The sequence below is a fragment of the Trichoplax adhaerens genome, genomic scaffold (genome assembly GCF_000150275.1).
Source record: "Trichoplax adhaerens TRIADscaffold_22 genomic scaffold, whole genome shotgun sequence".
Taxonomy (NCBI): domain Eukaryota; kingdom Metazoa; phylum Placozoa; class Uniplacotomia; order Trichoplacea; family Trichoplacidae; genus Trichoplax; species Trichoplax adhaerens.
In genome coordinates, this window is record NW_002060963.1 from 415,583 (window position 1) to 439,575 (window position 23,993).

A 23,993-nucleotide genomic window follows, 5' to 3' on the forward strand; every position below is an offset into this window, starting at 1 on the left:
TCTGTTTTAGCTATAGAATTTAAGGCACTGAAATATTATCCTGGCAATGAATCTATATTTGCATTCTTTAGAACTCATTTATCGCTTGGTAAACTTGCGGGTAGAACAGCAAATCTGTTTTATCCTGTTTTGACTTTCTTAGTATTTGGTTCTTGATCGCTACTATCGTCATCGTCATCGTCATCATCATCTTCATCTTGTTGCTGATCATCTGAATAGATTAAGGACTTTGATTAGTATTGTACTATGTTGATAACTCGTGTCCTAAGAAATACCCAGCTAAGTCTTTGTTACTAGAGGATAATTCTTTCCTACAAGATGACTAACAGTCATTTTTTGAACGAGATACGCATGCATTTATTATTGGAGATGATTTTTGATGAAAACAAGCGAGTATGCTAATCATCCATCAGGAAATGATATAGTGAGATTCGCTTGCTACGACCTATACACTATGATGCAATACTAGAATCCTATGCAATCTAGTACAATGTACATGATGGAAACTACAATAAGAGATTTACAGTAAGTGCAAATCGCTATCATTATTTATTTCTATTCTACTTTGATGCACCTGGATCATTCGCCATGACACCGCTAGCTTGATCAGCAATAACTTTATTTATATCACTGCCAAAGTCGTGGCGTAAAGTCTGCAAAGACTGAACTACGGATGATATCTTGCCATCAAGCTGGTATGCATAATGACGAGTGTAATCCTGATCTTCAATTTGTAGCACCGCTGTCATCGATTTGGATGCCATTTTCAACTTCTTTCCTTTAAGTCAGCTGAAGTCTGCAACAACGTCGTTGGACGTAGCTGGCTTAGCCCAGCAGAATAGTCTCATACAGGCCAGTAGAGTGTATAGTACAATATGCAGTGCCGTACGATCGCATGTACAGTACTGTGCATCAAGTCTTTCTGTATACAGTATTTGCTTATTCGGATTTACGGTATGTACTGTACAGTATATACCGTACAGTACAGTATATTGTATACTTATGTACTGTACTGTACTTAGATTGTCAAGTTACAGTACAGTACTTCTATTATTGCTACCATTACTAGTACTGTACTGTACACTTTCCTTACAGTACATTCCATGGTCCACTTGGCACAGTACTGTACACTGTACACTGTACACTGTAATGTACAGATCTTGATGGTCTGGTCCGGAGAATAGAATTGGAAGATGGCCGACTACAGGGTACTCAATCTTACCTTACTAAAACTTTAGGTAAGATAGAGTCCTTGATAGTTTGCTTTGCGTTGTTTTGACCAGTATTACCAGTTAACCGCTCACCAATGACTATTTCCACACTGGTCTTTTTCTCGATGCTTTTTAAACTGTCTGTAGAGAGTGCCAGGGACAACTCGACGGACTATAGTTAGCCAGTCCAAAATTACAGAGCGATTTTGTTGCAATAGGCCCCTTTTTAGGACTGGCTGAAAGAGTTTGTTTACACAGCTCCTATTGTGGATGATAGTGTGTACATGATACATGAGTTTGGTCTGTACAACAGTACTGGAAACTGTAAGCACAGTAGTCGATAGACTGTGATAGCGGCAAATTTCAACGGACGCTTGTTGATAGACTGTCGGATAGACAGTATACGAGTAGACTGTAAGCTAGGCAAATTGCTCGTTGGCGTAGATTGAATTAAAGCTTTGGAGAGGCAAGACCCACTTGACCTGAATGAATTGCAAACTTTCCAATTTAACCCCCCATCCCATTCGACGATCACAACGTTGACAGTAGTTGAATAACATCGTTGATTGCATTGTCCATTCGTCTTGATCATTATTAATTAATTAGTTTAATTGACTCGAAAATCATGGCTGATAAATCACCTTCCCAATCTATTGTAAATTCTCCCAACGACGATCGCCCTATTGGCGTAGATAATACTACCAATAATAATGATCATATCGATCACCATAGCCAATTGACTAACGGCGAAAATTCTCCTCAAGATAACATGGCTGAGGGTGTGGATAAGGAAGTTCAATCGGTTCAGTCGGCAATGCAGCTATTAGATGAGATTAGTCAAGATCATTCCGATGTAGAAGAAAGCAACACATTGCAAGATCAACCTCAGACTAACCAATCGCATCAAGATTTACAAAATGGATCACAAGATCATGATGGAACGTTGAAAAAAGAAGAAAACCAGCCTATTTATGATGATGATCAAATCAATTTGGATCAAGCCAGTCAATTGAGGGCGGAAGAGAGAGAAGAATTATTCCAAAAAGGCACAAGGTAACCGTATCTTTCTCATCATGGCATAGACGCGTAGTTTATAGTTCTAGAAACAACGGGGTATCTGGAGTAAAACCAACATTGGTAAAAGTGGAAGCATTAAAATTGATGGCTAATTGATTTACTCTATGCCGCGCCAGTCTTCTTCAGCAGTTAAGAGTCAAAATCGATGACTCTAACACATTTAGTCGATTCGCACTGTAACAATAAAGTAGCTTGGATATCGATAACGATAGCGATAAATGACATTTCATGCTTTTGGGGGCGTAGTAAAGATTGTCGAGTAGAACTTGACTGCAGTAAAACAATGCTGGCAACGCTTAATTATTGTTGATGTTGAGTTAACTGCCTGAATAGTAGATTCAAGTTACTGGATATGATCGTGAATTACTGTAGAATCATTCCTTTTCAAGATGCCCTTTTCACCGGCCTCTTTTACCATACTGAATTAAGCCTCGTATAGCCCACAGTAAAACAATATACCGTCGTTCTGCTGTAGTTTGATCGCGCCTGTCTGTGATCTTGCATTTTTTGAACTCTTTTAAAATGTTCATTTGTACCGAAATGCTAGACATCGCTTTGCTGAATAATTAATCAATGCTATACTCAGTCAAGCAATTGCCCAAGTTATTGTAATTCATCCTCGGCATCTGCCCAATTTTAACTACAGACTAATCATCACCCATACGAGTATCGAGCAATTTGGTCTAATATACAAACTATATCACGTACTCGCATAATGATATCGGAACAAAATTTGACCTTAATGCTACATGAACTCCATATTAGAAACAGAGATATTTCCCTTTAGTAGCCCTGATAAACCACACGATACATTTTAAATTGTGCATGGATAGAGAAACCAAGTTGCTTTAAATGTAATTATTTACCAATATGGCTTTGATTAAGTAAATGGCGAAGAGGTGGATATTCAAACGAACTTTGATCATTTTTACTTTATGTCGATACTGCTTAAGCTTTAATAAATAATGAGCTCATAGTGCGGTTAGTTGACCAACTATTTTATTATTCACACAAAACGAATAGTCCACGGCACAACAATAACACGAGTCCTTTTCTTTTTTTATCCCCGGTTAGTAGTTGACAACAAGAAGAATGCCTGATTGCATTTTCGACAATTTGACTACCCTTAAAATTTTTCGTTTACAGTATATTATGTTTAATTAAAAAGTGCATCGACGATATACAACCGATGATTGAGTTGAATCGTTACTTACTGTATACGAAATCTCGACTGAAGTCTTTCCAATTACTGCCTACTCCGCATTTAATGTAGTTATCACTTATGATATCAGTTATAATCGTGAGTTTCTGTTATTGATGCTAAGTCTAGTACTGTATTTATACAGTAAGTCTATCAGATGCTATCGACGGTTATAGTTATCTTCCTAAATTACGTTATAAAAACAAAAAGATATGAAATTTTGGACAATGCAGTATCAACAGAGTCTTACAATTTTACCCAGTAATCACCATAAGCATATTGTTCATTTTTTCAACAATACTGAAAGACTTGCAGGAAAACATACGTCGTAAATCAATTTGTTTTGAAAGAATTCTTCATAATAAACCAAATTTGATCTACGGTGAAATATTTAATCTTATAATGGGATCAAGTCATAGTATAACCCCGCTGCAGGTACTCTAGTTTGATCAATTCCTCTCGAAAAACAATAGTCTTTTTCGAATGCTACCAAAGTTCGTAGCTAAATATGTCATATACGAGAATATTATACATATAGATCCCTCGCCCGTTCGACTTCACACTATACTATACTGGTACTTTTTACTTTACTGTACAATTTATCACCGATTCACCATTTCCCTAACTGAGCAAATTGTATGCACATAACGCTAACTCTCTTTTTATAGGGAATTTGAGCTTGTCGTACTAGTTGTTATATTATTTACCTTCCTTATAAAACCTAGTACAACTAAATTCACTTGAGATATTATCTTTCGCCTTTATTAAAAATCAATTCTAAACGTTTACATTAGAGAGACCCCTAAACACTGCTATCGTTATAGATTTAATGAATCTGTAGTTGAATAGCAGTCAATGTTATATTGCCGGTAATAAATAATTCAATTTTTAATGCAGTATCGTTAGTATGGGATAGCTATTACTTACTGAATCCTAATTATTTTGAAAGTAAATAAACACTATAAATTAGTATTTCTTATATTAAATGTACACGGAATGAATTAAATCAGCAGTTAATCATTTTTTTTCTATCTTCTTAATTATAATTTTGTGCGAGAAACGGGAAAGGCTTGATTATGGTGCTATTAACTGTGCATTGCCCTAATAAAATCGTGCTTTCAACCTGCCGCCAACGATACACAAACAATTTTCTACTGTACTAATATATCAACGGAATACGTTATGTAAAGTGTAACGGAAACGTCCTAATAGTACTAGATATTGATAACGAATTAAATTTCCCTAGTAGTTCTCTTATTACGTTTCCAACAATATTGCAAATTTAATTTTTCTCTTTATCTTTCATTACAGGTTCAAGGTAATTTTAAATTAATTTCAAAGAATTTGTAGATTTGTTGGCAATAGCCCTCCCGTACTTCAATATATGGGCATATGCGTATATATATACTCATATAAAGAGAAACGATAAGTACCTTTTGTGCACAAATTTATTTCTTAAAACAGCAGTTTTATTCTCACTATTTTGTGCTGACAAGTTGATATCGTATTACGGTAACTGCTTCACTTTTCTTAGTTAGGAAGCATAACTGTGTTTACAATATATCGTACATCAATATACGATTTAAGATTTAAGATTAGTGCTAAAGCATTAGCATTTAGTACCCCTATAGCGTATATGACCAAGTCAGCTTTACTGTATATACCACTTAAAACGGAGGCGATGGTTTAATGGATATTAATTTTAAAATAGGATTATACACTCTTAGTAATACTAGATATATTGAAGTCGATCGCCAAATTTAAAAGATCTAATTATTTCATTACACGATATCTTCACGTATACCCATTTATTGAACTATTACAGGATAAAGGAAACAGCGATCTTGCTCTTAGATGTTTCATGGCATGTTTGAAAGGCATCAATAACAATAATGCGTTTTCTTTACTTCCGCAATGCTTACATAGCGTAAGTAATCATGAACTTTTGGCTTACACATTTCAAAGTCACTCATTTTCAGCAGTTTCCTAGTATCGTTAATTGCAATATTTCTATAAAGCAATTTTCATCCTCTAGTAACCTAGCTTTTTGTAATGAAAAGCAATATAGCAGATATTGTTCTAGACGGTAACAATTCACAGTCTCTAATTCTTTTTATTTTTTTGCAACGCTTACTAGATTGCTACTATTTACTTTGAGCGAGAAAATTGTACGTAGCCAACAATATCCAGCATTCCTATCGTGATATTTATTAATAACAAAGTGACCCGTTGATTTTGTAACAGATGTATTACATGTAGCTTTTTTACGATTTATTTTAGTTGATAAAGCTGTGCAATTTATACAAGCAGAAAAGTTGTATTACGAAACTGCTCTAATCATGGATGTCAGTAATCAGGAAGTTACAGTCAAAAATGATGAAGGTATTTCTATCATTATTTTTTATAGCATATATAACGTATAGGTACTTGTAGAGGTGCATTTTCTATTCACTGGTGACTGCGTTGACTTACTGTCGAAGAATTTGTTATACTAACCATGGTTGTTCGATTGCATAGATCTTATATACTTAGACATATTGTACCATTTTGATTGCTAAATTATACTTTTTCCTTAAATGTATTTTATAACTTTAATATTATCATCATCTTGTTTCTGACAGGAGCCAACACACTAAAAGAACTTTTAGAATTGCAGGTGTGTTTCATACTCGTACGACCGTAAAGTAGTCTTTATCGATATTCTATATAGTTGCTTTATAAATATCTACCCCTCATCTTAGGAGAATGAAGATGATGAACATAAAACCAATCCTTTAGCTGCAAGGGCTGTAGAATTTACTACGTTAGCGTCCATGTGTTTGCAAAATAACAAGTAAGACGTTTAAAATCACTCAATTGTTGTTTTTGCACACTGTTTCGTTACGATTGTATGCTTTTAATATGAAATTGTGAATGATGGTTGTAAAATTTAAATTGAAAAATATTCACTGAATCATAATTTTTACTCTGTTCTGTGCCTTAACATTTGCTCACTTTTTATTGCATTTATCCAGTCCCCATCTAGCCCTTGAATATTGCGGCAAGGTGAGCATTAAACGTATCTTTCATGAAATATATACAGCTTAGGATGAATAATTTAATTAATATCTTGGGTATTTCATTTAATTTAATATTAATTCTAATCTGCAGGCAACTAAGATTCGACAATCAATTTACGGAGAATCTCATGACATAACTAAGAAAACGCTGGAATATTTTACATGCATCTATGCAAGCGTAGGGAAAAAGCAATATTCTGGTAAGTTGGTTTCCTGTACACTCATATAACTTACTATGCGGTAACATCAAGCAATATCGGTATGCCCATTTTGATATCCTTAATTAACTGATCTCGTTTTGTAGATGCCCTGTCCAAATATAAAGAAGCCAAAGATAAAAAAGAACCCGAAGATGATGAAGCTACTGCAGGTGGCAATCGATTAAGGAAACGAAGTGCTAAGCATCAGAAACAAGAAACTGACGATACACTTGAGAATGAATTAAAAGATGATGAATACGAAGGTAGCCATCTTTAATATACAGAGATGAACGAATACAATAGATAAATGCTCTTTTACTCTACATGTAATAATACTAATAGTGACTATACTTGTAGTTATCTATTTCATGACGTCTGACATTATTCAATGTTATTAGATGACCGAGGACCTTCGTGTTTCTTGATTATGGCTGTTATACTGATCATATTGGTGCTGGCAATCCTCGTTGTGGCCGTATGGTGTAACGTAACTCAATCACTAACCTGTCCATCGCATAATCATATCTGGACCAGAGTAAAGTACTTATACTATAACTACAAGCAACAATGGACCAATCAACAGTATATTTAAGATTGCAAACATTTGCAAAAAAAAAAAGGATCCAGCAAACGAAGATAGCCTGTACTTTATAACTTGCATGTATAATATTGTATTACATTAATTTTAATCGCTGTAGGAAAACCTTTTCGTTAACTCGCAGACAAATGATAAGAAAGGACATGTCTCATGTCATTAAGATATTTATGGAATTTTTGTGGTTTCATGCTAACTAACTTAAAATGAATACGCAGTAATTGTTCTATTTGATCTCGCTGCAACTGATTTCAGATTTGGTGCAGTCTCCATTGTTGGCTTTTAAAGATTTTATCTGATAACTTCATCGATATCAGCAGAAATTGTTCTTGTACAGTAGTTCGGGTAAATGGACGATACAGCTCTTGCAAGTAGAGGAAATGGTTGTTCTCGAAGCTAGAAAAATGTTTCACAACAACTACTGCTGCAGTAATATCAATTCATTAGTATCTGTGTTTGTACAATATTATTTTTACAGTTAGATTAATTCTAATAAATTGTGTTTACTATGTGCTATAATTTATACTAGATTGGTATGTTGCAGAGGAATGGTTACTGACATTAAATAGATGGTTTACGCTTTGCTTTTCCCATCTTTCTGTTAAATTTAATTAGTAATTGTAATAAAAGTGTCTCACAATAGCTATCTTAGTCAAATGGTATTTTCTGAAAGGCATTTATTACAAGGTTTTGGAAATGGTAGAGCAATAATTAATTACTGTAAGAATCTAGTCCAAAATCTAAAGTATCCGGAGTTTAAAGCGAAGTGAATTCTCTTCTCCTTAGAGCTCATCTCTGCAGTTCTTCTATACATTTCTTTAAATCCATTTATGACAACTTGATTAATCTACAATCAAACATAAGTCATTCAATAAAATACTTTTCTCAAGTAGTACATCATTATCTTCTACAATCTAAATCATTCTACCGAAGATATCACTACTCTTCTATTAACGTCTAACCCCTTCCTCCGAAGGGCATCTTAACGACTATAGTGTTTCTAACCACATAAATCTTGTACCATAATTAGTCAACTGGCTACTATTAGTCATCAACAATTTCTAATATAGTAGTTAGCAATCATTTAATATTAGCTTCATGATAATATCTATTCAGAATAACCTAACTATATCCAATATAGCCGTGCTTATAATCAAATATGGTGCATCACAACAGTGATAGCGTAGCTTGATCACCGCAGGCATTGTCTGTTTGTGTGATCTATCACCGAATGGAAATAGCAGTGCCTGAACTTGTCTACTTTACTGTGATCTGAAATGGAGAGGATTACGGATTCCTGAAGGATTGGATTTTAATGATTTGCGACCCTTAGTCATCTCCTTTTTTCTTAGGCCCCTGTAGATTGCCATATGTACTCTTTTTAGTCTATGACGTATGGCATCCCAGATAGTTTCCAGTCAAACCGCACAATACTGTCCGAGAAATCTTCCTTCGCGTTTATCAGTGCAGTGAAATTCCTACTTGACATCTATTTCTGTCTGTACTGTTTTAAAAATGGATATTTAGTGGCTAAATTATTCCATTAAGTTTCCCCCCCCCCCCCGCCAAAAAATCTGAATCCTTCAGCAGGGAGTAGAAGAAACAATTTCATTGCTCCGTTTCGCGATACCCATAATATTATTATTTCGTTCCCCCCCCCCCCCGCCAAAAAATCTGAATCCTTCAGCAGCGAACAGAAGAAACAATTTCATTGCTCCGTTTCGCGATACCCATGATATCATTATTTCGTTCGCTACTGCATGGTGGACTCTTCATTCATCAATGCGATCAAGTACAGTAGTACTGCTGTGAAATTAAAAATTTTCATCCAAATTCGTGGCAGCATTCTCGCATGTTAACATACCGTCCTGTGACCATGATGATGATCACAGTTCACAGGACTGTCTATGGTAAACGCTAAGAAAATACGATGGACTGTTTGTTTTATACTGTATAACTGTATTGTATCCAGTTATCATCTGGTTGTTAAAAATAGTTATCATGCAAACCAGTCTTGAATGAACGTTGTTAATGGACATTGTAGTTTGTTGCTTCATGGAAAATTGCTTAACGCATTTAAAATATTCCAACCAACCCTGGCAACGAAGTTATGCCCCAATTTTCTTGCTTAGCCATCTTCAATGTTGACGACAGCATGGTCTACCATGAAGTCAGTCATGCTGCTCCACGACCTTGGCTGTGAATGAATGGCAGTCTGAGATTGTGCCGTGGCTCGTGTTCGACGTGTTGGAGGTGTGCTTCACCTGTCCGCTCCATAGACTTTGTATAAAAGAAGGAAACATTCGATCGCCTAGTGTCACCCCATCTCGTCGTGTCATAGCGCCACATTCATTCAATCACGTTGCCATAGCCATACACAACCGCCTCGAACGCTGACTGGACTGCGACCTTCATCAAGCACGTGATAGATACTTGGTGGCCTATTGTTTCAAAAATACTACGATGCACGTGATTGGTTCATTTCCGTATCAGGAGAGCGCTTAATTTGCATTTTACTATTGTTAAATTTGCGGAATATTTGCACTCCGCCTTTTTATTGAAGGCCTAGTCTACCTCTTGAACGATAGCAAATGCAGCATGGAATTGTATAGACTAGGGGAAAAAATAATAGACGCCTATCGATTGCTGTAAAAGTGCTGGTTAACACGGTCAAAATAACGACTTTTGATAGGGCTCTTGCATCCATTCTGGCCGATACTACCCCCCCCCCTTCGGTCAATGTAGGCAAGTAACTGAGTAGCAAGATTAACCGGTGCTTCGCCAACACGACAGTTACTCGAGCCTATCCAGCCGATTACTCAACCAACTCTTGGTGATCCAAATTAGGCCTAGCGATCATCGATCCATTGATTTACTCTTGATTGAAGAAGGACAAGATATTGCTCCAATCGTAGGCTTTAAAAGGTATAACAACCATTCGGATCTCGATACTTGCTATATCGTAAATTGGGCGATAGCATCAGATCCAACGTGACAACGTATTTTACTACAGCTTCAATAAATTAATGAATTATCTATCGACACTTATTTGATTGCTTTGATGGAGTGCTATTTTATCAACGTTCAGTTCTTTTAAAGACATACGTGATTGAAACCTTGCAATGGACTAGCTGATCATGCTATTCTTATCATACAGCTATATTGCCTTTACAAAGTGCCCTACGCTGGATTGAAATCTTTTTGAACCGTTCGTGATACGTATTCATCGCGCGATGATGATAACTTGATGCATTCCCGCTATCATTATTGTAGTAATAAGACTGCATCAATCTACTAAGTTGCCTTCTACATCCATGATTGCGGCATGATGATTGCAATATAATTAGAGTTACTTGACGATATCATCTTACTGTATGGTAGTCTTGACTTAGGACGGCAAAGTGCTTATGCACTGTACTCGTAAAGTTCGAAATCGAGCGAATAGATTGATTGATTTTATACGGTAGACTACATCAAAAAATAAATAGTCCTCCATGCTTCTACAACAAGCAACACTATCGTTACTACTACCAAGGTACAAAGCACGGCAAACTCTTGACATCACTTCGTGCCACACTTTTCAATATTGCCAACGATCATGCTCGTTAATATCGGAAAGGCGTTTTAATTTGTACCTAATTATCCAAACTAGACAATACACATGGACATGGACAATCTTTCAATACACGCGTATAGGTATATCATCTCTTAGGGACTGACTACTATCCTATTCGAATGTCATTAATCGCAACGTGTAAAAGTAGTTGGAAGCCTTCCTATTTTGAGCCCTTTCATTTTAGCTTAATAGCAGATATTTCCATATGATAAATGGTACGATGTCCCGATTAAATATTAGAGTAACGTTAAGTTAATTTACTCTTAATAGATAGTAAATAATTCATGAGGGTCAAAAAATTGTAGTCAATAGTGTTGTCTTACTTGAAATCGTAGAGCAGTGCTGTCGTCTCAGTCACAATGTGCAAGTTTAAAATGGTGACTAATAGAGATATCAGCATTACTCTAGATTAGATCAATGATACGATGCGCATACAGCATTTATAATATTGAAAATCACTCACATAGATAGAAAATATCCAAGTATTGATCGTGTTATTGTACTGTACTGTATTAAATAGCGACGTACGAGTAGATTGCGATGGAATCATTTGCTAATCGTTCTGATCAAATTCATTCCAGTAGTACAAAACTATCCAGGCAATTATGACGGCTAAATCAGGACACGATTATCGATATTGGTACCTGAATGGTATCCCTTACGATTTTAAAGATTTTCTTAAAAATCATCCCGGTGGAATAAAAGCTATTATGCTAGGACGAGGAAGAGATTGTACGGCAATGTTTGAATCTTATCATACGTTCAGACCTGCTGATGCTCTATTAGAAAAATATAAAGTCAAAAACGGAAAGGTAGTTGAAGGATCATTTTTCACCTTTGAGCCCGACGGCTTCTATATGACAGTGAAAGAAAGAGCTAGGTAAGTACATTGAATCTTCCTATCTAAAAACGGAAATTTTAAACGATAGATCGTAACTTATTTTAAATTAGAAAATTATCGATTATTTGATAGCTCAATCTCCTTCGATTTCCAACCGGTAAAGTATTTCATTTCGCAAATAAATACAAATAGTGTTAGCAATCCTTTCCTGCTCACTACATGCTGTTAAAGTACAGTACATAATGTTCGGAATAAAGCAGGTATTGATGTAATCTTCAATCAGTAACAATGTTAATATCTAGTAATCACAGCTACATCCGGTTATTTCAAAATACTTGCCAATGGCAATGGTATATCAAGGAATCATTATTTTTTAATACCGTATATAAATGGATGTCATACCTTATCTTCGATTTCGAAATTATTTTAAATGTAGCAATATCAACTGTAAAATAGAGGTACAGTAAGTAATTCCCGTTACACTATTTCTACCCGTATAGAAATAATAGTCATATAGCAACAATCGGTAATTGTAACATTTACTTCCGGCTAAGATTTTAGGTTTATTCATATTTTTGGTAAAATCATTTTTGTTTATGCCATGGCGAAATAAACAGTCAAGGATAAATCGTCACGTTATCTGTGTAAATGTTATATATGCTGTATAGCTGAATGACCACTCTTATCCGTATATTGATATTATTTTTATTTTACACCAAATTGAATGTAACCGCGATGATTCCACACTCAAAATTTTAATTCAAAATTTTTATGACCCCAGGCAATACTTTAAGAAGAACAAAATCAATCATACCAAGGCTGACTATTTAGTCGGTGCTTTTACCCTATTAGAAGTAATAGCAACATACGCCTTTATGTTGTTAACGTTTATGACAGGTAAGAGGATACAACAATTCTAATAGTGTATGTGGAGAGAAAATATATCCTTTATGACATGGATATATTAAATTATAAACTTTACAGGAAATTGGATATATGCTGCATTATGGGGATTTGGTAGAGCTATGTGTATCATTGGTCCAACACATGCTGGCTCTCACTATGCATTTTCGAGAAGCCCTTTTATCAACAAAGCCATTTACATTGTATCGATGGCCATCTCAGGTATTCTATATTTTGCAAAATAGGACCTTGCGTATACGAGCAGTAATCCAATCTGCTATTCTATATATTTCGCGAACATGACTATTCATGTTTACCCAATTAACCATCCATAGGTAGTACACCGGCTCAATGGACATCGAAGCATGTTATCGCTCATCACGTTGACACCAATATAGTTCCTGTCGACGATGATACTGTAAGCCAATATTACAAAATTGATCAATTTTATATAATACTACAATATTTCTATATAATACAGTACTATACTATAATATATTATTCATCATGAATGAATTACTAGATAACTATCTTCTTAATGAAGTAAATAAACATGCATCTTGGTTTTGACCGCTACTGATGTATAAGTATCTAAAGGAAATATACACTATCATATTTGTTTACAAATAATATAGATGTATCCATTAAAACGTGTACTACCAGCCCATAAAAGGCTCGCATTCCACCATCTACAGCATATCTATATATGGTTTTTATATCCGTTTACCTTATCTTTCTGGAGCATCTCCAATGCAATAAAATTATTTGCTGATCCACCTATAGAAGGGGTTACACAAGTTATTTACTTAAATAAGCTGGATATATTGGAAACATGGATAGTTCGTAAGTAATAGTAGCATTAATTATCCTGTTGTTTGGTGAAATGAGTGCCTGGTACTGTGATAGTACATTTAATTAGACATTTTATCCCATTAAATCATTTTAACTAGAATCTATCTAATGAATGAAATCTTTCCATCTCATTTTATAGTGGCTTTTCACTTGGCGCAACGTTTTGTATTATTTTTCGTATTTTTTCCATTTTCGGAAGCTATAAAGTTGTATTTAGTATCTGAGGTAAGGTTTACAATAATGAAGCTATAACAGCTACCGTCTTCGTAGTGAACAATAACTTAAAACATCAACTTTGTTTTATTTCTAGATGATAGCTAGCACGTGGTTCTCATTACAGTTCGCTGTCAATCATGAGGTAGATGGCGTTGTTGACCACACTCCGAACAAGAAGGTAGACTGGGGTAAACATCAAGTCATAACATCACACAACTACGGGTCAGATAGGTAATTTTAACTTTACAGTTTCATAATCGTTGTACAAATTTTACTGATTAATTACCGGAGTCTATATTGATCGAAATCTTTAAGTATATAGTAGAAGGGTGTCTACATTATCCTTAATCATTTCCTTTATTATCTTTAATTTGCTACAGTTATTTGGCACTGTACTTATCTGGTGGATTAAACACTCAAATCGAACACCATCTATTCCCTAGTGTTCATTATCATCATTATAAAGAACTATCAAAAATTGTTAGACGGACATGCAAGGAATTTAACATTAAATATATTGCATCATCTAATTTTTATGAGGCCTTGAAAGCTCACTATCGCCATTTAAGAAGAATGGGACAACCGATTGAAGCGGCTTAGCTTACATTAAAATTTCAATCTTTAGATTAAGCAAAATACCTTTAAAAATATCATCCATGCTACAAGGATTGTTCATACCAATAATTACATTAGGCTACTTATGTTTTTGTATTACACGAATCTCATACTATGATAGCGCGTCAATTAATTTTATATTAAGCTGTTAACTGAAAATTGGTTCAGGTGTTAACTTCTTACGAGAGTAATTTGAAACAAATTGAAAGTTTTCAAACGTAAAAACTTTTGACCATTTTAAATTTTTTCGGCCACAACTCAGCCGATAATACTGTAATAAATTGCTCATAGTTGATAAATAATAAAACGTTTGAGACAATATCAAACGGCATCGAAATCTGTAAATCAGTGATCAGTTGCATAAACCCAAACTAGTGTAGAATACTTAAGGTATTAAATTAAACTTGTATTTTCATCCTTGATAAAATAACTAAAAATTAAAAGTGCCAGATAGTTGTACAGAAAAGTATTATAAGCGCAAAATATCAACTTTTAATTGGCTTTACACATTAAGAATGAGTGAATAAGCATTCTATGTACGATTATTATCAGTTAAGAAAAGTATTGCTCGGTAACGCGAGAAGCACTATACGAGCGTGATATCTACTTGAGCTACTCTTAAGTGCTGATGCAAAATGATTACTAGACATTCAAAAAATTTGAGACGTGAAAATCTATAATTTGGATATCTGTTTAACACTGTAGTTTCCGGTCATGTAAAATATATTAACATTCTCATGCTTCATAACAAAGTGCAGTTTGTCATCATCTTCATCTTGCCATGTGAAGGTATCTAAAAGCTGATGTTCAAACATTTGCTTGTAATAGCTAGCGGATAATTCAGTTAAGCAGGCAGGATTAAAATCACGACCGAACGATGTCCGATATGCAGATGAACCAGATGAAACTGCCTTACTTGCAGCATCAAAACAAGCTGAGATATAGACAGCATTATTGACATGTTGGTTAATGTCGATATCATTGGACCTAATGGTAAAAGAGTACTTGAAGGCTTTGATAGGAATCTGGTTAGGGCATGTCACCTACAATAGGTAATAAATAATCGCATACATGCATTAGCTAAGAAATCAATCAAAGAATTTTAATAGTTCATTTTGAATTATATGTATGTAAGTAATGGTCCATTCACAATACGTACCTTTGAGTAACTCTTCTTATTTAATAAGGGGGCAAGAGCTTCTAATAACATTATACTGTCAGGAATATTAGCTACACGACCATGATTAACTGAGACCAGTTTGGTCGATATAGTGAGTAGTTTATTGGAACCTACTTTCAATATGTGGTCAAATATTACCGAAGTACGATTCATACTAGCCAGTTGTATGCTACATTTTACAAGAGCATCTGGAAGAATAGAGTAAAAGCCAGGGGCAATTTTGACTTCATGTCTGACAGGGAAGAATCTACCATCACTGTAGGCAGCTCGCACGCCAAAAATATCAGCAATATCCATTGTCATCTTGTCAAGAGCCACCTTATAGCTTAACATTGTGTCTAATTTTGCATTATTAAAGCGATCTCTTAGCCGATAAAATCCAGGTACATCATAATTACAGCATGTTTCAGAGCGTTGAAGGGGTATCTCGTAAAAAGGTAATTTTTCGGCTTTAAAGTGAGTATTAACATCAAAACTGGCAACACAAACGATGCCATCTTTACTGGTAATACGGAAATCGATGATGAAACGTTCAGCAACATTTTGCTGCCATATCTCTACTAAAAGATTTTCTTCCCTCACCAAAGACAGGACATATATTTGCATTCTAGCTAATCGCAATATATGAGTAAAATTTTGTGCACCTGGAAGATGCTTACAATAAATAGCATGACTAGCAGCATGTTGGCAATAAGTCACATAACAAGCTGTCGGTACGAATCCAGATTGATTCAAATCTTGCGGCCGAACAGGAAAGGAATGTGAGTGGATAGGATCTTTACGACGGGATATTTCTTTAATCTGAGCAAAACGTAGAGTTAGTGATGATTAAGACTAGGCAAGAACACAATACTTGCGTAAAGAGAAAAGATGAGCTGTGCAAAATGAAGATGAAGTAGGTAGTTACATCAGTGCTGTTACAGTTCACTCTGTTATACAAATTAAATTATTGTTATTTGGCAGAAATTTCAAGCAACTTAGTCCTGAAACGTATCAACTTAACAAAATGCAACGGTATAAATGGTCATGTTATAAAGAGTAAAGGTGTAATGAATCTAGAGTTATGCATTGGATTACTGTAATTTTTAATAAAACAGCTACAAACCTTCAAAATTTCGTCCTGATTTCTATCCACATCCACTTGAAAACGTTCGTGATTATCTACTGCTCGTCTATTAATAATTACTTGGCATAATTCGTCTTTGTGAGACTCCTCAGACTGATTAGAGAATGTTAATCTAGCCATAGCACGAAGATGATGATCGGAAATTTGGGGTACTTGAACTTGGATATCGCAAGCACCACCACATTGCAGGGCATTAAATTGTGGAGTAAAATTAAAAACTATCGTCGTCGTGATAAGTTGACTGACAGCATGACTTACTACAGTCGAAGAATTCTCTTTTAAGCATTTATCAATGAAATAATCAAGGGTTAGGATGGCATTTTCCAAGTCGGCCATGGCATATCGATTAATTCCATAGGTAAAATTACGCACTTGATGAAACTGTTGTTGGATCGCCATTCTACTTTTTGACGTATGAAGGATAATTTTACCGCAACTACACTTTCTCTATCCTACTCCCTGTATTCAGCTATCTTGATGCTATCCAGCAACAGTATATACTGTATTCAAGCAAAGCAAGTTGATCGAGTTGTCTATCGATACCTCAAGAAATCCACAGGGTGCAAGCTAAAGCAATCAATTGAATAAAATAGGCCAGCGATCATAATTTCAATCAGACCTTGACCATGCTGTGGATCAAGACTACCGGCTTGGAATATTCAGACTCTGTCGTTTCCAAGTGCAAAGTGTGATATTATTTTTTTGGTCACCACCTTACTCTCGCCAGCCACGTTCAAGTATTTATACTACCGCTACTATCCATGGAAGTCGGCCTTAATTAGCCAAGTCAAGTGGGTGTGATTATTCCATGTAAAATCTTAAGTTTAAACTTTGACCTTCTTCCTCTCTTCCTTTAGACCACAGTATGATCAGACTGGGAGACTGGAAAAGCTCGATAATGTAGAAATTGGGTTGATTAATTCAATCAGTTAAATCTTCAAGTAAACTAGCAAAAATTCGTTCAAGAAATTCAGTCTGTCAGTCCATGGAAGAAGAATTTTACTCTTGTTAACGCCCTTTATTCAACAGCAAGTTCTGCCTGATACAATTTTGAAATATGGCTTCTGTTGGACTCTATGGAGTATCTACATTATAGTGAATGGACGCTTAGGTCAACGCTAATAGGTATGTTTGAGTAGGCATTGCAATATTTTAGTTGTAAGCAATCGCTGATGCAGGAATAAAGTGATACTACAGCTGCGATCTACAACATATTGAATTATCAAAGTCTATCGTAAGCCACTTGATCATAAGTTGACGAGCTCTGCTGCCTTTTACTTTGTTGTCTGGCATTCTACTCCAGCATTGGATAACTCATGAAATATTTTCTGCTACAGGCCTGCAGCGAGGTGTTCAGTCATACGAGTTGCAGCTCCGTTATTTGCCACCGATTACTATGCAATGCAACCATGCCCTCTACTGCAGGACTAGCCTGGTATAAATAACTATCATTCACTATTCTTTCTATTGGTTCATTCCCATCGATTAACCGCCCTCAATATTAATCACAAGCAAAGCCAAGCACAAACTATTTAGCCATTGCAAAAGATTACTGAACGACCAAATTATCCATCCAGAGATTTTGCGCTATCTAGACGACAAAGTTATTTTAGGTGCTTGCTCTATAACAATGAAACTAGAATAATTCATTGTCGGTTAATTTCATACGCTACCGATTTTTATACGGTCAACGTCCTAAACATGGTTAGGTACTTGTTAAATAATAATTCAATTAGGGCGATCACTAGTCTGTTCTATGTGTAACCAATCCTAGAAATTGATGTGTATTAAGATAACCTAAACCATAACTAGGCTCGTATCCGATGCTAACATCAAGGCAACCAATACGAACTATTGATACTATAAATAATTTGCATGAATCAATAACATGATGAGATAATCCGGTAATCCTTTTTATCAATAATGACCCTGATAGAGGCATCTTTAATAAGCTTATTCAATTAGCATCTCATCATGATATGGATAACTACAACTTGTATAGGATCCAAACTGTTATGACTTCTTTTGAACCCCATGCAATACTTTGAGCCGAAATCTTGGAGGTGATGCTGTCATTTCAGCTTGAACTCATGTTGATGGACAATTAATGTTATGATCATTCAAATTTAATCACTTCAGGCTAGTAAAAAATGGTTTCGCCAAATGAATCTTGATAATATACGGAGTATACGAATGTAGATTAGTTCAATCGTTATTTCAATAAAGATGAAATCGTTGTTGGCTACAATCAAAATAGAAATGATCAGACCTGTATCAAAACTAAGCATAACTTAAATAGAAATGATGTCGAAGGATACAATTCCTTAGCTATACTACATTCTCTCCTGAAATAGTTACGGTAATATTTCATGACGTTGAAGAATGGAAAATGATTTCAACCTTAACATCTTCTACTTAAATAGCATCATCCTAAGCAAATATGATTCTACATATTCATTTACGATTTACCGCAGGTACAGTATTGCATTAAGATTAAATTTCTAACGGCTAGACCCAAATTGATCAAGTGTAAGCGTAATTCAATCCTGACTATATGCTGCGCTGTAAAGGATGATCAAATGCTATTTGCTCATGGATTATCACTTTGTACGTATACAGGAAAATGAAAGCCAACAATGATCAAGAATCACTTAACAGCTACGATGCAGCTATCGAATCTGAATACCACCGAACCGGTAATAAATCCATATAAATTTTACCTAATGCATATCTTTGACAGCACTTGAAGGCTGTAAATATTTTTTTAATGTTTATGTTACCTATTAAACAGTACTAGTTTGATTACACTTTTACATGTAGGTAGTATCTAAATACATATTAACTTTCTTTGTAAATTCAATAATAAATTATCAATTGATATCTTTTACAGCGTCTAAGAAAGAAGAAATCGATAGATCATCGAATCAATCAAACTATCGTAAGATCGTTGCTGGAGTTTGTCTTGTATTGGGTCTTGCCATTTGTCGAGCAGGAATGGCTCAATTTGGTAGAAACTTATATACCAATAGCAATTTCACCGCATCATCGTTAGTTACATGGTAAGCAGTTATGACTGCATTATTTATGCCCATGTCATAATCAAATGCTCTACAGTAAGTGTAGATAAATTAGGCAACTCATGCAGGTGTGATAACTAAATCTATTGGCGTTATATATCAACCGAAAATTATTATAATATTCAGGTCTTCAAGATCAACGGGAATTATTGTATATCCTATGGTAGTAATGATAATGATCTTAACTGGTCATAGCTACGAAGATGTACACAGGTACAACAAATTATCTATCGTCAAAACGTCAATTAATTTGTTGTATTATATCAAAATTTTGTGTTTAATATTTATTATCTAAATGAAACTTGTAACAGATTCTTCTAAATGCTAAATATTTACGGTATTAAACTACTCTTCTAAATATTAGCAATTATTCCTAATATTTAGAGAGGGATGTAAAATTTTTGGCAAAACTGAATTATCAATCAAAGATACCGCAAAGAAGATACTTCCATTAATGTTAATATCGATATCAGCCACATATTTCAATTTTTATGCACTTTCATTAACATCTGCAACTAATGTGACAGCTGTAACCTCTACTTCAGCCGCTTTTGTCTACGTTTTATCGTTAATATGGCTGAAAGAGCCGTTTCTAGTTATACGGGTAAATATAACAAATGAAAATTTGTCAACTACTTAATATTGGCAACATTTAATGAAACTTTAAAATTGCATTTAAAGTACCGATCATGTTGAATCTGAATGGCATATCAGAAACGTTTAAAGTAGACATGCTTCAGCTTTTCTCACATTACTTATGCATTAGCCACAATAAATGTTATAGTTAATATCGGTTAATGAATAACACCGATACTATCCTGGATAGTTCCGATGTTATTCATTAACTGATATTAATCATAACACTTACATGTCTAGATTTGTAGTTTTTTTCATCTATTAAAATAATTACATTGATGGATGGCTCACTATGTTCTGCTATAATAGATGCTTGCTGTTTGTACAGCAATCGCTGGTGTGATTTTAATAGCCTATTCTGAGGGGTTTGGATCATATGGAAGTGTTGGTATTGTTTTAGCTACTGCAAATGCAATCTGTTCAGCTTTTTATCGTGTAAGTATAGATTATAAAGTATTTAGAAAGAACAAGCGTCTAATTTGAAGCTTACTGTTCTTTATATCTACAACTCATCAATGATGATTAACATTTAGTGATAATCTTTAATTTTTATTTTTGCAGGTTTTCACGAAAAAAGTAATTGGACAAGCAACTGTAGTACAATCATCATTGTTTTTGAGTATTTTGAGTTTTCAGTTGTTTCTACTTTGCTGGATTCCTATACCAATACTAATATCAACTAAAGTAGAAGCTTTTACAGCAACTGACTTTCCTACAATTCCATTTCTTATAACAACATTAGCGCTTTTAGGCTATGCTAGTATCCTAACAGTTGGGATAGGCTTAACGTATCCGATATATATGTCGATGGGTCCACTTTTAGCTATTCCTATTAATGTACTCATCGATGTTTTCTACGAAAAATTGCTTTTCGATACTATAAAGATCGTCGGTACCCTTGCTGTAGTTCTCGGATTTTTGATTTTAACTATACCTATTCCTATAATAGCATCTTTTTCATCAAGAATGCGTTTAAAAATAGTACGTCTATTTAATTGAGTAAATAATAATAAATTTTTGATAATTATTTTCATGTTCAACTGGTAAAATAATCTGCAGTCTTTATCTTAAATTATTTTTATGTCTATAGACATTTATTAAAGTCTGTATAACTGGCTGTTGTAAATATAAATGTTGCATTTAGATTCTATAACTTGTATTGTCATCTATCAATTATTGTATTTGTTGTTTTATAAAGACACATAATTTCCGAATCTTTAGTTTCATGTTTATCCAATTAAGTTATTTCATCATTGCGTCAAAAAGTTATTTCAAGCACGGCAATATATTTTGATGGTTCAATATCATTTGATCTAATATATATCGTCTTTAATACCATACCTTGAAAAATGAAATACTATCATATCCTATTCAAAGGATTTGCATTGATTAAATGACCACCAATAAAGATCAGTTCATTGAAATCTTGTTCTTTTTTTGTCTAATGTATTGTAACTTTCTAATATTTTGCATGCAGCATCAACATAAAAGGTGCAATAGGCATTTATTACTATAAGATACTTTAAACTAGATAAATGTATGGCTCTTATTATAATCATCAGTAGCTCAAAGATATTTCTTCCTGCATTAGCCATTCAAAAATTAATTCTTACTTTGAAGACAAATAATGATATCTAGCGAAAGAATAACTTTTATGCATTTTTTGATTTAATAGTATTCAATATTTTCTAATATTATAAAACTGCGCCACAATATGCTGCTTTTAATACGTTGAATTACTAGTAAACAAATAACCACAGAGTTATAGCAGTATACAAATCAGTGGTATTATAGTAATATCCACGGTATTCATAGCTACAATAAAATTGCTTTGTTTGTTCGTGCAACGCTATCAATTTCAATTAACTATCGAAGAAGTAAATTCTTAAAATTATTGTAATTGAAAAATATCATTCAGATGTAGAAAGACTAGTGTGTAGTTGTATTATGAGTTACGTTAAATATTAGCAACATCCTAACTCAAAGATGGCATAGGTATAGCTAGATAAATATAGCATTAGTAGCATAGTTATATTCTCCGTGTAACATATAATATCCATATTAAATGTCTAGTACTGTTGCTGCAACTAATATAATATATTTAACATGGAGCTTTGATCAAATGAAATTTTAGCTCAATTTACTCATCAATTAATAAATGATTTATAGAAGTATATATGTCATCTATTAGACGAGAAGCTGGATATGTATACCATCCTGAATTCTGCATCAAGTTTGAGTCTATTTACTACCAGCAAAGTAGCTCAAACAGCCGCTAGTATTTCACTATTGTCAAAAGTCATATGTGAGCATGGGCATATGCCAAATACTACTAAATGAGCGTAATGTATGCCGAAAATTATTCTGCATATATTATTATTAATACACATATTAAATATCTAGTACTATAGCTATATCTAATATAGCGTACCGTATTTTAATATGAAGCCTTGACTAAATAAAATTTTAGCTCAATTTGTCCATCTATCAATTAATAAATTATTTATAGAAGTATGTATGGTGTCTATTAGACTCGGAGTTGGATACGTATACCATCCTATAGTCTGTATTATGTTTGAGTTTATTTACTGCCAGCAAGGTAGCACAAACAATCGCTAGTATTTTATTATTGCCGTAAGTCTTGTATGAGCGTGCGTATATACTATATACTACAAAATCAGCGTATTATTTGCCGAAAACTATGCTGTACGATGCAACATTTCACATTTTTGGTCAAATCTATCTTAGTATACATACCGTATACACAAGCGTGAACTAATATTTAGTAAGAAAAGAACGCAGGTAGAACGAGCTGAATTATTCTAGTCTATTATGGTATTATAAGTTGTTTGTATTGCTTGCCGCCCGCAGACTCTTCATTAATTAGAAATATGAGCATACTTTAGCTATGTATTGCTTATCAGTTAAGATCCCCATTGCAACTTGTTTGTTTCTAGCTACTGATATAAATGTAAAGCCTAGTAAACTGTGGCAATCTATGATATTTCCCATCCTATAATATAATTATTCTTTCATTCATTTCCATCGACTAGTTACCCTAAGCTGGCCGAAGCAACACCAAACGCGAAATGTTAATCACTTAATTCAGCAAGCGATTCCTTAAATGATCAATTTATTCATCTAGAGCTTTTATCAAGTCGAAACGACCAAGTACTTCAGGTACGAGTACTTTTTAATGATTATATAACTAAAGTAAATATCTAGTTCAATCTGCAATCATTCTATAGGCTACTTAGTTGTCGTCCTAAACAGCAAATTGATTCGATAGCTTTTAGTGCATACAGCCCATAAGATCATTCGAGTATAAATAAATCTTACGTCAGTTTTTACGATAGCCGATAAGCGTTATAAATCCACTACATTTTCTAACAGTATTTACTATATTAGCCATCAGAACTATTCTACGCCCATTTGAGGCCCATCTATACATAATTTATCTCAGTTCTAATTCTATTACGCTCTACTGGTATATACCGTAATATTACTGTTATGATTAAACTGAAATTCAAAATCTACATACGGTGTTGCTCTCAACCATTAACTTCCAACTTCTATTATTTTATCAGT

The 23,993-nt window shown here is 34.3% G+C and overlaps 4 protein-coding genes across 4 annotated transcripts; 3 read left to right on the forward strand and 1 right to left on the reverse strand.

Moving 5' to 3' along the window:
• Window positions 1–1,836: 1,836 nt before the first annotated feature.
• TRIADDRAFT_61237 (uncharacterized protein) lies at window positions 1,837–7,543 on the forward strand (the record flags this gene model as incomplete). The annotated part of the gene is made up of 12 exons (XM_002117161.1): window positions 1,837–2,264; window positions 4,801–4,807; window positions 5,315–5,416; window positions 5,627–5,657; window positions 5,770–5,871; window positions 6,111–6,145; window positions 6,231–6,322; window positions 6,504–6,534; window positions 6,640–6,748; window positions 6,853–7,011; window positions 7,147–7,288; window positions 7,447–7,543. 12 exons carry the CDS (start codon window positions 1,837–1,839, stop codon window positions 7,541–7,543), a joined length of 1,335 nt encoding a protein of 444 aa, XP_002117197.1.
• Window positions 7,544–11,564: 4,021 nt separating this feature from the next.
• On the forward strand, window positions 11,565–14,371 carry TRIADDRAFT_61238 (uncharacterized protein; the record flags this gene model as incomplete). Its single annotated transcript, XM_002117162.1, has 8 exons — window positions 11,565–11,839; window positions 12,582–12,697; window positions 12,785–12,925; window positions 13,039–13,121; window positions 13,339–13,546; window positions 13,695–13,780; window positions 13,866–14,002; window positions 14,152–14,371. The coding sequence occupies 8 exons, from the start codon at window positions 11,565–11,567 to the stop codon at window positions 14,369–14,371; spliced, it is 1,266 nt and encodes a 421-aa protein (XP_002117198.1).
• A 689-nt stretch (window positions 14,372–15,060) lies between these two features.
• TRIADDRAFT_61239 (uncharacterized protein) lies at window positions 15,061–17,091 on the reverse strand (the record flags this gene model as incomplete). Its single annotated transcript, XM_002117217.1, has 3 exons — window positions 15,061–15,429; window positions 15,546–16,367; window positions 16,672–17,091. 3 exons carry the CDS (start codon window positions 17,089–17,091, stop codon window positions 15,061–15,063), a joined length of 1,611 nt encoding a protein of 536 aa, XP_002117253.1.
• A 1,302-nt stretch (window positions 17,092–18,393) lies between these two features.
• Window positions 18,394–21,404, forward strand: TRIADDRAFT_61240 (uncharacterized protein; the record flags this gene model as incomplete). Its single annotated transcript, XM_002117163.1, has 7 exons — window positions 18,394–18,401; window positions 19,312–19,388; window positions 19,583–19,751; window positions 19,896–19,982; window positions 20,154–20,373; window positions 20,715–20,840; window positions 20,967–21,404. The coding sequence occupies 7 exons, from the start codon at window positions 18,394–18,396 to the stop codon at window positions 21,402–21,404; spliced, it is 1,125 nt and encodes a 374-aa protein (XP_002117199.1).
• Window positions 21,405–23,993: the final 2,589 nt, after the last annotated feature.